Raw genomic sequence first — 14,206 nt, 5'->3', positions numbered from 1 at the left:
TCCAAGGCAGCACCCAAACAGGGCAATGATTAAAATCACGAAAAGATTGCAAAAGGGATCTGAACTCACAGTGCTGCCCTCCCTGATAGAGTACACGATCCTGTCATGCGTTTCACTCACACTCAGCACTGGAGCAATTTTACTGGATGAGAACCTCAGCCTGGACCTGGAGAGGAGAGACAGGGCGCAGTCAGAGTTTTCTCCACAAGCCGAGAGTGATGAGTTTCCCAGCCTCAGCCAAGAACCTGGGCCAGCTTTGTCCAGTATCACGTCACTTTTGACCTAAAGTGGTTCAAAAAAGCATCTGCTCCCAAGGTAACTAAGAGTGGCAGTAAAACCAAGCAACAAAAGCATTTAAATCGCTTTTCCTCAACTACATATGGGCCTAGCCAAGGCTTTCCAACATCCACCACCTGCACCTTCTTCGGCAGCTATATCACACACAAGCTTACATACAGATGCAGGGTTTCTGTTCAGCAAGGCGTAGGCATTGCAGCATACACAGCAAAGCGTTCAGAAAAGCCTTGGAGATGAAACATACTCAGCAGGATTGTGAAATCCAATTATAAACATGCATACGCAAGAAAGGAGGACATGAAAGGGTGTTTGGGATTGTGGGACAAATTGTAAAATAGCCTGTTTAATCATTAAGGAATTCCTTTTTCACCCAAGATGATTCAAAACTTGTGCTTTTTTGGTATGCCTTTTTGTCTGAAACAGCTTTTTCTAGCAAACATCGCTTTTGCAGGTAAAAAAAAAGCCATAATCATGCAGAAACCTTTCCTTCTTCCATAAGGGAAGAATCACTGATGAGCACAATGGGGCTCATCAGTGCCAGCAACACCAAATAAACACTTGGTGAGCATCATATATGTAATGACCTTAAACACTACCCCTAAATAAATATTCAAATGTTTGCTGGGCAAGGCGGCATACCACTGTGCGAAACACATGGGAGAGGCAGGAGCAAACCTTCAAGCAGACAACTTAAGAGCTGTATTTTGCAGTGACTCACCATGTAAGTCATGCACAAGATTAAAAAGCAATTGTCCAGGAACATCAACATCTTTGCCAGCAAATGCCACCACCTCATAGCTCCCTCAAGAAGAACCCCACCTTCTGTGAATACCTGAGCATTCCTAGAAAATCCCTTATCCAAACAGGAACTCAAATATGCTTGCTCAGTGTATGAAAGAAAGTAATTCAGCTAGAGTACGATAGCAATGTGCTAGCCACAACACATAAAGTACCAAGTCAGTACTTCCCTGTGATGGAGTCAGTTTATGCATGAAGTCCTTGTTCTGCATAAAGCACAGGGGAAGCTGAAGGAGCCCTTACTTGTTAGCCTTCTTCCCGTCTGTCTGTGCTTTCCCATCCACTTCAGACTCACTAAGATCCTCCGTGGGGCTCTGGGGCTCTGACCTGGGGAACGCTGTCTTCAAGGTGTCCACGATGGCATTGACAACGATCTGCAAAAGCCAGCAGTGCCATCAATCACTGAATATATTCTTATTCCATTAACATATTATGAGGCGTTTTCAGGCCCGTGCTCTATTTTCTGTTAAAAACCGCAGGTTCTTTGAGATGGGCTCTGGCTTTTCCTGGTTTTACAGCTTTCGGGGCAAGCTGAGCCCAGCTACACAGAGAGCATTTGAGTTTTTTGGCTACTACTGCAGCAGCCATCGATGCAGACACCGAAGGCTGAGAGGCATATCTAGGTGCAGTTAAGTGGTTCGGATAAAACAGTTTCCCACTTGTCTACCTTGTCTATCCTGGAGACAACAAAGGGCTTCTTGACAAACGCGATCCTGGCGTCAGTGTTCAGGGCGAGGAACTCCTGCACCTCCTCACTGTTTGCAATCTCAGGCACCGCACACAATTGCTGCAAGGAAAGATGTAGCGTTAGATCTTCTTCTGAGTCAACTGATCATGTAAAGCGCAAGGGGAAGAGATCCGATGTGCTATGTGCTCCACTGTCTGTCAGTACAGGGATGTCCCGAGCACTGCTTTCTAGCTCATAGGGGCACACAAGAAAGTATCTCACCTTCAAGAAAGATTCTAGCAGACTTTTTCTGGCTTCAACTTTATCGCTGTCCATGTTTCCAAATGGAAGATCAGGGAACAGTTTCTTTGGCCCTTTGATATCTACAAAGGAAACAAACCCAGCAGCAAGCTCGAGAAAACTGCAACAGTTGTATTAAAATCTTAATGCTCTCATGCTTGAGACTACCACTACGCACTGCCAGGCGTTAGCCCAAGATGATATGCCCCTCAAACCAGGGTACCTGAACCAGACCTTAAATCCATACAGAACTCATGTTCTGCTGGATTTCGTATCATTTGTACCTTTAGAGTTTAAAGAACCAAGAACACCAGTTGAGCACAAGGACTCTAGATCATTTAAAGAGCCCCAAAATCCTCAACGAAGCAGTTTTCAGCCAAACCCTCAGATCTGTCAGAACCAAAGGATTATGTAGAAACATGCCACATCCAATAACACTTTATACATAAGTAGTATTAGAATAAACACTGTTTTCTTTTTAAAAAAAGCTGATGTTCAACAGGTGCTACTCCCTTGTATGCAAACAAGATGCTTGCAGATGTCAGTGTTTCTATTCACTGTTACAATGCAAAACTACAAAAGCAAGTGTTGCAATCTGAAGGGGAACAAGCATGTTTTGAAACACTGGAGCATGCTGCCAAAAGTAATCAATCTCTCCTCTAGCAAGCTCTGCATAGAACAATGGAGGACGTGGGCATCACAAACAACCCAGCATCCAGAGCTGCACTGCAGAGCAGAGGAGCACGGACTGGGGTAAGAGGGAGAAGGATTTTCTCAGAAAGCAGATGCAGGCACTGACTTTTCAGGAACTTGCGGAGCTCCGGTTTCTCCTCCAGTCTGGTCTGGAGGTTGAGGAACTCCCGGTAACGGCGGTTCACTGTGTGGTAAGCCATTTGCTGAAGGCTGCCCGCGCTCTCACTCTCCAGGGCTGTCTCGTACTGAGGAAGAAGGCAAGAGTCAATAATTCTTACAGACCCCAAAACAATCTTGATGCACTGCAGTCCCTGCTGGACCCACAATCCCAGACCCCACGGAGGTCCCATTCAGCAATGCCTCAGATTGACCCTTCCCTAAAGAACGGCAGCTGCACAGCATGCAAACCTCTCATGATGAAAGAACTAGTGAAAACAGGATACAAAAGACTCAAACGGGCTGGTGCCACCCTTAGCCAAGAGCAGGAACCCCTATCCCGCACCCAAACGGCCACTGTGCCCAATATTCCCCCACTGTCAGACAAAATTTGTTGTTGAGCCACACACAGAACAAGTCTTCATCTCCAAACACCAGCCTGTTCTCCCCGGCCAAGGCAAGGGTCTTGGAAAAGGAGTGACCCCCAGGGGAGCCTTTACCTTGACGGTGTACAGTGTGTAGGGGTGGAAGCCAGTCCCACTGTGCTCTCGAGCAGTGATGGTCCCGGTTATCCGCAGGTTCTGGATGACGACTGGCCCATCGGGGCTGCTGAGTGGCTCAAAGCTGAAGGTACTGATGGAAGCCGTTGGGGAGGATGAGAGCAGGGGCAGTGTCTGCCCGGGGTCTGGTGGGCTTCGTGGTGGACCCTCTGCTGCCCCCAGATCTTTCCCCAAGCTGGAGGGCCTCTGTGAGAAGGACTTCTTGGGGGTAGCTGAGCTTTCCTCTTCCTTCTCAACTGCCAGGTCAATTTGGATGTCAGGGCAGGAGCTCAGCGCAAAAGCAGAGGTGGGAAGCAGGCCGGCATCTGAGTTGGTGGCAAGGGCCTCCTCCAAGTTCCCCATGCCATCCTCCAAAGTGGCCGGTCCCTCCAGCATAGTGGAGGTGTCCTGGAGTGGTGCATCAAGGAGCTCCCGCGCAGGTGACGATGCCAGCAGGTCCGTGCCCTGGCCCACATCGGGTGCAGGGGACTCCAGCTCCAAACCCTCGCAGGGGAAGAGGGAGCCCAGGGCTCGTGGGTGGAGGAAGGGTTCCTCTGTGTGGCACACACTGCTCACCAGATCCTCTCCCCCCTCACCACTAGGCCCTGCCTCTCGCCTGGGCACCTCTGTAGCCCTTGGGGAGGGGGTCAGCCCAGCAGGGGCAGCATCTGTCTGCACTGTGAAGGGCAAAAAATCAGGCACTGGGGGTGCAGGGGGTGGCTCCTCACCCCTGGGCTTCTTGGAGAAAGCCCCAATGAGCAGCAGGTTTATCGAGTCAGGATCGGCCATCTTCCTGATGGCTGGCAGCAGCACATTGCAGGCGACCAGCTCCACCACCACAAAGCGCCCTGTCCGCGTCTCCAGGTGGGGCTGGGGCACCAGCGCCTTCAGCAGCATCTCCACAGCAGCCCGGGCGTAGCTCACCTCAGCCACTGGGCTGTGGAGTGCAGGATGTGGCCCCGCCAGCCGGCTGTACTCCTGCCACAGGGTCCGGCTGCCCTCTGGATTGCCCCTCAGGGCCTCAAGGGCCTGCAAGTAGCTCTGCAAGTGGTGGCCACAGAGGAGGAGGAGGCGGTGGGCCAGGGCTTGGCAGTCCACTCGCCCCATCCGCTGCCTCAGCTCGGCAGCCAGGCCCATCATGGCCTTCTCCACCTCAGCCTCAAAGGCTGGCTCGCTGCTGACTGTGCGGTACCAGGAGGCGACAAAGTCCCGCACCACTTTGTGGACAGTGCTGGCGATCTCCCTCTCCAGCCGCCCCTTGGCTGCCGGGCACTGGGGCTGGGGCCGCAGGGAGCTCACAAAACGCTCCAGCCGCAGCCGTCGGCCATGGGGGCTGAGGGCCCGGGGGCCCAGCCAGCCGCCCAGCGCCGCCAGCACCCCACAGAGCAGCCCCAGTACCCGCAGGTCGAGCAGGAGTCGCAGAGCCAGCAGCCAGCCCAGCACAGCCACCAACACCAGCAGTGCCTGATGGACCCCTGACGGCCTCTGGCCTGGCATGGTGGGGCTGGGCTGGGGGGGGCACACTGCGGCTCTGCTGGCTGTTGGGGCCTGAATGGCCACGCAGCGAGGCTTGCCAAGCTGGGCTTCCCACCGCTCCACCAGCTTCCTTACCAGGCACCAGGGCTCAACCAGCTGGGCTCCTTTACTGGGTACCAGGCTCCGGCTGTCCGGGCTTCTTCACCGTCCACCTGGGCTCACCAGAACCCCATAGACCGGGCTCTGTTACCGAGTACCGGGGCTCAACCGACCAGGCTCTTTCACCAGGCACCTGGCCCCAACAGACCGGGCATCTCACCACGCACTGGGGCTCGCCAGAGCCCAAGAGACCCGGCTCCGTTACTGCGCACCGGGGCTCAACTGAGCGCGGCCCAGCAGGGCCCAACAGACCGGGCTCCTTCACGGCCACTGGGGCCCACCCGACTCAGCAGGGCCCACCCGACCGCGCTCCTTCACGGCTTCCGGGACCCAACCGACCGACCGGGCTCCTCAGCAGGGTCGCCCTACAGACATCGGGCCACACCGCGGCGCACCCCGCCATGCTCACCGCCCCGGGGCCGGTACCCAGCATCGCCGCGGAGCCTCCCCGGCACCCGCCGCTACTTCCACCCCCACTTCCGGTTCCGGTTCCTTCCCCGCCCCGCCGGGAATCGCGGCCCAGCGGCGGCGCCTCTCCACGGCTCCCCATAGCGGGCGGGAGGCCTCACACACACACTTACCCTTCCGCTTTTTTTAAAAAAAAAATTAAAAAAAAAAAAATCCCCAAAGTTCGCACAGCCCCGTTTTCGAGGCGGGAAAAAACGTTCCCACCCTCTGTGATTTACTTGGATTCTGTGGAGAAAGCGTGCAGGCCTGCGCTGCGTTTGTTTTGTAAGTGTTAAGAGCAGCAAAAGTTGTATTTCCTTTTATTATGGGGTGGGTTTTTTTGCATGCATTAAGAAGCGTTGAATTTACCACGCATGCATTAAAAAAAAAAAAAAAATGCATGTCTGTGCTATTTAAAATAGAAAAGGTGTGAGTGGGCAGCTGCGCTGGATGGGAGGCGCTGAGCACCCCAGGAAGCACCTGGGCTGCATTAGCCTCATCAGGCCCTGCCCGAAAAGAAAAAAACAAAGAAAAAAGGGGTCATTGGGGTCCAATAGGGTGGGGGATGATTAGCCACAGCCTGCAGCCCTTAGTTAATTAATTGGGAGCCAGGTGCGGTGCTGGTGTGCTGGGCTGGAAGGTGCTGAGGCACAGCACGGCCTGTGCCGGCGGTGCCGGAGCAATGCCAACGCTCTGATTGTGATACCAATGCTCTAAAATCACGATACCAATGCTCCGATCACGACGCTGGTAGTGACAAGCATCCCTGCTCCCCCGCTGACGGCAGGTTTTGATGGTGGGTGGTGGGGTCCTGGGGTGGGTGCTGTGCAACGGCGCGGTGTGAGGGGCCGGTGGGGAGCTCCTGTTGCCCTGTTGGGCTAGGAAGGGTGGCTAATTGAAATAAATTAATTTATAACAGGTATCAAGCAAGAATCTGAGAGCTTATTATTCATGGTAAGTGTGGGGTGGGGCGAAGGGCCTTGCTGGTCTCGGGGGGGTGAGGTGCTGCGTGCAATTGACTCGTATTTGGGTTAAATCAATGCTTTGCCATTCTCAAACACCTGCCTTTGTATGGATCCGGGATTTTCCTGATTACAAACGTGGGAGTGGGTCAGGGAAGAATTTCTGGGGTCCTTAAATATTTATATCTGTCTTGGGGAAGTGGTGCTTGGCTGCAGGGGCCACCCTTGGGTGATTTGCCGAGGTGCTTTATGGAAGTTCGTCAGGCTGGAAGTTTTAGAGGAGGTGGACGTAAATAATGCAGGAAAAAAATGAACTGGCTGAAGCATGCCATCTCCTAGAGCTCCTCCCGGGTGGAAAAATACCTGCAGTTCCCTGTTTTGGCAATGGTTTCCGATGCGGGAAATAACTTCAGGTGTGATTCCTCTCCTTCAAATTGGATGGAAGGGAGGTGATGGGGGGGCAAGGTGCTGCCAGGGCAGGCAGCTGCATCCCAGGGCTGCCATCCCCCCTCTTTCCCCCCCCCCCCCCCAAAAAGCTGGCACGGCTTGATTAGATGGATGGGAAGGCAGGTCACATCGATCCCATCCTTAATTGTTCCCTGTGGTGAAACTGGGGCTGTCTCCCCCGTTGCTGTTTGGAGGATGAGTATCTCCTGAGCGCCGCGTTGCAATGCTTCAGCACCCGGGTCTCCCTAAATATCTCCACAGAAATGGATTTCTTCTCCGAGTAGGAACTTGGAGGTCAAGCGTGGAGAACTTAGATGCCTGACTCCCTTTCTGTGGACTTGAAAGAGGGGAGCGGGAAGCTGTTGGGGTGATTTTCATGACTTGAACTCTGGCAAAGCATCTGCAGCGCAGTCGTGGAAGGCTGCTTGTAAGGTCCTTTAGGTGCCGACGCTGAGTACAGATGTTCTGCAAGCTGCTGCAGAGCCTTCCCCTAGCTGTGTCCCTCCTTGCCTGGTTTTAGAGCGGACAGACTCCTTATATTTGATCTCCTAGGTGTTTTTTTGTTTCCTGTCTCCTTGGGAAGCAGGGTTATTAATATGGAGACAGTCTGTACAGTGTCTGGAACAAAAAGACCACGGTGGGACCCTAGTTGCTATAGAAATGTTGTAATTGGAAGGTCTTTTGCCTCCTACGTGAGCCTCTAAGTGAACAAACAAGCGTGTTGTTGCTTTTCTGCGATGCTCCACTGGCTTTGAGCTTGGCTATGCTCTTGCTGTTCTGTGATCTTGATTTTGAAGGAGCTCTTGGGCACTGGGAGCTATTTTGCACATAAATATCCTGAAGCTGGAAGTCTTTCTGCTAGGGATGATGGCTGTGATCCACCTGGTTGATTTGGCAGTGCAGTTCTCCACCTGCCAGGGAGCACAAGGTGATAAAAGAGCTGTTGTCATGCCGAGATGCTCAAGAGTTGGCCAGCCCTTCCCAGTGCCACTTCTGGACTGTTACAGGCTGAAGATGTCCCTGGGCATCGCTCGTACCTCCTGGCAGGGTCTGTGCTGCTAGAGGAACCCTGGGTTCAGGTTTGGCCCCCTCGCTGCAAGACATATTGAGGTACTGGAGTGTGTCCAGAGATGTAAACGGAACTGGGAAGGTGGCTGGAGCACAGGTCTGATAGGGGGTGGCTGGGGGTGTTTAGCTTGGAGAAAAGGAGGCTCAAGGCGGGACCTTTTTGCTCTCTACAGGTACCTGAAAGGAGGCTGTAGCGAGGGGGTGGTCAGTCTTTTCTCTCAGGTAACAAGCAACAGGACAAGAGGTAACATCCTCAAGTTGCACCAGGGGAGGTTTAGATCGGACATTAGGAAAAATTTCTTCCCTGAAAAGTTGTCAAGCACTGGGACAGGCTGCCCAGGAAGGTGGCAGAGTCACCATCCCTGCAGTGATTTAACAACGTGTAGCTGTGGCGCTTAGGGACGTGGTCTGTGGTGGGCTTGGCAGGGTCGGGTTAATGGTTTTACTTGATGGTCTTAAAGCTCTTTTCCAACCTAAATGACTCTGAGTTTGCTGAGAAAGTCCATCAGGGCAAGAGGAGAAGAGTCTCTTTGTAGCCAGTCATGACCTGCGGGGGATCTTGAGATGTAATCAAGTTGTCTGGGTTGGAGGTGAATCCTGTGTTGGAGAGCTGGGAAGGGGCAGGAGGAGCAGTGCGCACTTCCCAGGTGTATGAGCCCCCCTTGGAGGGTTTGTGGTGCCCTGTGGTGTGATGAGCGTATCACCATTGCATCCGAGCTTGTCAGCTGGAGCGTGGCTTGGAGAGTTTGCAGACATGAACCACCTGGGTACCACACTTTGTCGTGGCATATATCCCTTAAACCCTCCACCCAGGCTCTGCCCTGCTGGGAGGCGACATCCCAGCTGAATCTTGCACTTGGGTTGATTAACATCCTCCTAGCTCGTAAATCTAAGAAAGTGGATTTGGGGAAGAACTTTCCTGCCTCCAGTAAAACTTGCCTTTAAATTATTTAACAAGCTTCTTAAGCAACTCAGCCATTTTGCATGGAATTTGTCAAGGCTCCATCAGCTATACACCGAGTGATGTGACAGCCATACTTTTATTATGAGCAGTGTATTAATCTTGGAATAGTGCTATTTGTTTTCCTCTCTTGCTTTTATGGTGCTTAAAAGCATGTATCTTCTCCTGAAAATCAATAACTAAAGCTATGAATAATAAAAAACACTGCAGTGAATGGCTCATAGAAATCCTATGGATGTAAGTTGCAGCAGTAATGACTCTGTTTGCTATCCATTAAGTATGTGAACTCAGAAGAATTATGCAGATTATAATAGCTGTATCAACATAAGTATGTTTTGCTGATAGACTTTCCTGATTGGATCCACGGGATATAAGCCTACTAATCCCCTGTGCAGAGGACCTTATTATATTAGAGTGCTCTGCAGATCTGCAGATAGAAAGTTAAGAAACAATTAAAAAAAAAAAAAAAAAAAATTGTTGGCCGGTGTGTGGGGTTTCTCAAGAGCGCTGGGGTTGTTGCTGTGTTTGGGCTTCTTTTGAAGCAGACGTGTGTTTTGTCCGAGTCTTTGGTGGAAGCCATCTCCAAGCCCCGGTGAAAATGCAGATGTGGATGGTTTATGTACAAGAAGGGAAATTTGTGCCGTGCTGAGCCTTAAACGTCACAGCAGCTTCGCACTGCGACCGCTCAGCCTGAGGCTTAAGCAATGGTTTGGTGCTGGGAGGGGACCTTGATCGGTGCACACGTGGTGTAGCCTTGGTAATCGCTCATCCAAGTGGCCAGCTACGCTCGTGCATGCTGCTGGCGTGTGCGACTGTTAATTGCACGTGGATGTTAGATGCATGCCTATGGACCGTATTTTCACGCCGCTCCTCGTCTGCAGCTTTCTAGTGATTTGTTGGCTGATGCTAATTACGGAGCTGCAACAGGGAAAAAAAAACCTAACCAACCTGCCATGCTGTAATTAAAATAATCAGCTTGCTACGCACTTGATGCAAGGTTAAACGTCATGCGATTTTGTATGGAAAATTTTGCATCTAAGAGTTGCTTATTAATATCACCTTGCTAATATAAGCTGTCACCTCAGTAGATGACAGTATGCTCCGCAAAGTCTGTGTCATTTTTAATTTTTTTTTTTTGTACAATGCTTCAGCTTTCTTAAAGTTGGAGAAACTGAGGCTGTGCCACAGGGAAGCGACGCTCTCTGCTCGTGGGGCTTCTCTTTCTAAGCTGTGCTGCTTCCCTATGTAAAGACTGAAGCCAGTTGAGCCGTTTCCATAGTGTCTGGGATGCACAGCCATGTGTAATGTGCCTAAATCCCCCATCCGCTAAGTCTCCTTGGTCCCATCATTGCTTGTGCTGCCGTGGGCTATGTGGTCCCAAGTTCTTGGCAAACACCTTGGCTCCTCTCTGCCTTTCGCATTGCTGTTTGGGGACGCGCTGGCAGTTGCTGAAATCAGTAGAAAGGAGGTTGCTGCGTATTAAGACTCAGCAGAAAAAGATCCCCCCAGTCAGCAGAGATGCACACAAAATTTGAAATACGCTTTTATTTTTTTTATTTGAGAGATGAAAGCATCTTTCCACCAGAATATCTTCCAGCATATCTCTGCTCCATGCTGAGTGATGGCCTGTGAGGTGGAGGAGAGCAGCATCACAGCTCTGCAGAGTGCCGGGTATCGCAGCGGGGACTGGTTCGCTCTGTGAACTGAACGAGTCCGGGGCAGCATTTGCAGCAAAAATCCTTTGGTTACTGGGAGAAATCAGAACTGGAATGGATGGCTTCAACCATCCCTCAGTGTGCGTGAGGCTTGCAGCTGGCAGAAGTAGTAACTGGAGTGAGATTTTTGTATTGCATCAGTCTCCTGGCCAGCACTTGGATGGAATTTTTTTCCTAAAGTATTCCTCAAAAAGGAACTTCAGGGCTTGATGGTGCCTCAGAATCCATAGGACAAACACTTCTAGCTCAAATCCCATCTGGGATGTGGATGAACTTAATTTTGGCTTCCAGGTTGTTAGGAGAACTCTAATGAAGGGCGCTGCATCGATGTTATAGCATCAGCCGTAGGCTTGGCCTCAACTTCCCCATGCAGAGAAACTGGAGGAGCGATGGGATGGTTTGGGTTAGCATGAGGAATTTATTATTCACGCTGGTTATTCTGTGGTTGGGGAACCCATTTTGCTTTATGCCATCCAGACTGGGAAGCCATAGCCTCTTGCAGCAGCCTACCCTCCACCAGCTAGCATCTCATTAGCAAATAAAATTGTTATTTTCGGGATAATGCTGTGAGTTAATGTGATGTGCGCATCATGAAACCCCAAATGTGCCGCATGCAGAATTGGGCGAGTTGCAGTGATGAATGTCATGCAAAACTCGGAGGCACTAATTGAAGGTGGTTTCAACAGAATATTCAATTAATGCTCTCTGCGTCGCAGACAGTCTGGAAAAGGCGCTGTTTTCTCCCGAGGATCTGTGTTACTGTGCAACAAACAGATGAAAATGAACCGTTTTACGGCCTTCTAATTGAAAGTCGATGCACCAGTTTTATTAAAATTTTCATGGTGGGGGGAACTGGATGCCTCCAGGGCCCAGTAATGGGATGAATAAGCTCCCTTTTCTCTGCTGTCTCACATCCAGCCCCAGGCAGAAGCGACTGAAAATAAATGCCGGAGATATCCCTAGTGGGATCCGTGGCCTTGGTATCTCTTCTTGCGAGCGCAGAGCCGTTTTTATCTGTGTCCACTGCACCTTCGGCGCACCCTCGAGAGGAGCGAGGATCTCTGGGAAAAATAGTTCTAATGGAACAAAGTAGGGGCCTCCTGGGGGAGGAAAGTGGAAAATGATTTTTCCCCATCCCTCTTTGTGGGCAGAAGGCTAGGTTTCTTCTGGCTTTGAGTCTTTTTAACCCTCTTTCCTGGGGCCATCATGCCATGTGCTGGGGAGCTGAAGTTTATGAGTAGGAGGATGGAGCAGAAGGAGCTTCTCTAAGGCAGGTTGTCCCTTAGGGTGTGGAATGAAATAGTTAAATTAACTTTTCCCCCTTCCCCCCCAAGTCTGGCCTCCTGTCAGCCCACAGCAAACCCTGCCTCTCTGCGTTTTCCAGCCAGTGTTGGCTGTCTGGGTCGCTGCATCTCTTGCAGCCTGTCTCTGGAGTCATGGCAGCTCTTGAGGGCACGGCTGGAAGCGATTTATTTCCTCCCTCCATCATTTTACAACCTTTCAATTCCCAAAGGATATTGGTGTGAGGTTACTATATATTAAGCAAAACTCCCAGACTGATGAGGTTGTCACTTCTGGTGCAGTTTCCGTCGTTGGCTGGATGCTAGGAAGCAGCAGAAGAAGGATGCTCTCCACGCATCTTCCAAAAAGTCTGTGCGTTTGCTGGCTGATGCATGGAAGCTGTTAGCTGAGGCCTTCCATGCCATTGCGTGCGGGTACTAATTTATCCTCTCGCATCCAAAGATGATTTAGCTATTTTAAAGCATTATTTATGATGAGTTCCTATACCCATTTTGCTGTGATGATGGTGTTGTGATAATGGGAATTTACAGTTCTTCCTGACAAGAGACTGTAAACCAACTGGCTGGATATTTTTTTTTTTGTATTCCTACAGGCCCAATTTGTAACATAAAACACTTAATAATTGTTATTAATGAACCTGCTGTGGTTGGTCTATAGACCCAGCTGGAAATCACATCTGCTATCAGATTTGCAGCAAACTCTTGTGAGTCGCGGGAGGCGTGAGCAGCCGACGTGGCCAGGAGGAGATGGCTTCAGCTGGCCAAAAATGTGCCCGCGGACCAAGGGGAGCCGTGCTCTGGCAGTACATTTTTTGGGAAGGATCATGGAAATCTTAAAATCTGGCTGCTGGGTAAGGTGGGAGCATCGTAATAAAGGGTTAAAAAAAGAAACCTTAGGGACAGGGTATTTGGGACAATTAAATGAGTGTTGCTAAACAATTGCCAGCGAATTTAGTAAACATCCTTAGGGGTTTTCATACCCATTCCTCACTTGTACAGAAAGCAGCCAAGATTTTTACAGCCAGCTAGTGATTTCTGATGGGTTCCAGTTTCAGATATCCAACCTGGGATGGAAAGATAACGGATGCATCTCAGTCCCCCCACCGTCACCCCCCACCCCGGGTTGCGTGTGACCTTGCGAAAGGCGTTTAATCTTCCTGTGCCTGGGTTCCTGGCTGAAATAAGGCTGTGTTGTAGTCCTCTGGGTTGCAGCCAAAATGGTGTAAAGATACTGGCAGCGCAAGCTTTATCGGCAATATCTTTTATTAAACCTGGCAAATCTCGCTCCTGGTAGTCCGTCCTGTTTATTTAGATTTCGGGATATTCACTGGCTTGGTATAATGGGCTCGGAACTGGGTGGAGGCATCTTCAGTACTGGTGTAGAAATGACAAATTAGAATTTTTATTTTTTATATTTTTGGAAGGCATACAGATGCTTTCAAGAGATGATGTCAGCAATTAGATGACTTCAGAGGGTTTAATCATCCAAGCATCTCCCAGCTAAGCCCTCGCCTCCTGATTCACAGCCCCGTGCCTCGGCCACGGTGGTTGAAATGAGGTAATGCTTTGAAGTATCACGAGCAGATCTTTGCGAGGAGGATATTTTGCATAATTGGTTTCTGACAAGGCCTAAAACACTATTTAGAGCTACAAGGCTGAGTGTTAATTTATGCTTGTACTCCTAAGCGTAACTTTGTTACATGAAAGTGTTATTTACGATGCGAGCTCAGATCTATTGTGTGTTGGTGATAGCGCCGTGATAATGGAGATGTATAGCTCGTTGTGGCAAGAAGCTATAAAAGAAATGGGTAGATGTTTCTCTGCAGTTATGGACTTAATTTTTTAATGTGAGATATGGTAGCGATTGTGAGTGATGTGATCTGATAGTCAATAGGAAGCGGGATGGCAGAGGGGTGGTTGTTTGGTTTTGGTGTTGGGTTTTTTTTGAGAAATAACTTTCTTCTGGAAGACGCTTTTTAGCTCATGCTGAGTCTCATCGCTTCTACCAGCATTTTAAGTGACTGGAAATGAAGAGCGTGGGTATTGACTTGTCGCTTCTCTTTGTTTCTCTTAAATGTAATTCTCACGTTTAATTAAAGCTTAAATAATATAAAAAATTAGTCCTGTATATTTAATATGATAGAGCAGCCTAGGAGTGAAACAAATTGTGTTTTGCTGTAGTTGTTTTGATGATACTTGACTAAAAGCTTGATATATTAA

General features: G+C 50.0%; 1 protein-coding gene across 6 annotated transcripts in view; it reads right to left on the bottom strand.

The window, feature by feature from the left end:
• SNX19 (sorting nexin 19) overlaps positions 1 to 5,556 on the bottom strand; it is a 132,654-nt gene extending 127,098 nt beyond the window's left edge. For all 6 annotated transcript variants that reach the window (XR_005107784.1, XR_005107786.1, XR_005107785.1 and 3 more), the window contains exons 1-6: positions 3,412 to 5,556; positions 2,862 to 3,000; positions 2,045 to 2,145; positions 1,763 to 1,882; positions 1,339 to 1,469; positions 70 to 166 (exon numbers count right to left, since the gene is read on the bottom strand). Coding sequence is in view for 3 of the 6 variants with exons in the window: in XM_037409723.1 (XP_037265620.1) it covers positions 70 to 166; positions 1,339 to 1,469; positions 1,763 to 1,882; positions 2,045 to 2,145; positions 2,862 to 3,000; positions 3,412 to 4,947 (2,124 nt within the window). In the remaining 3 variants the exon portion in view is untranslated. The remainder of the gene's footprint in view (positions 1 to 69; positions 167 to 1,338; positions 1,470 to 1,762; positions 1,883 to 2,044; positions 2,146 to 2,861; positions 3,001 to 3,411) is intronic.
• Positions 5,557 to 14,206: the final 8,650 nt, after the last annotated feature.

Source organism: Falco rusticolus, chromosome 16 (genome assembly GCF_015220075.1).
Source record: "Falco rusticolus isolate bFalRus1 chromosome 16, bFalRus1.pri, whole genome shotgun sequence".
NCBI classification, from domain to species: Eukaryota; Metazoa; Chordata; class Aves; order Falconiformes; family Falconidae; genus Falco; species Falco rusticolus.
This window is presented reverse-complemented; position numbering and strand designations above follow the sequence as displayed.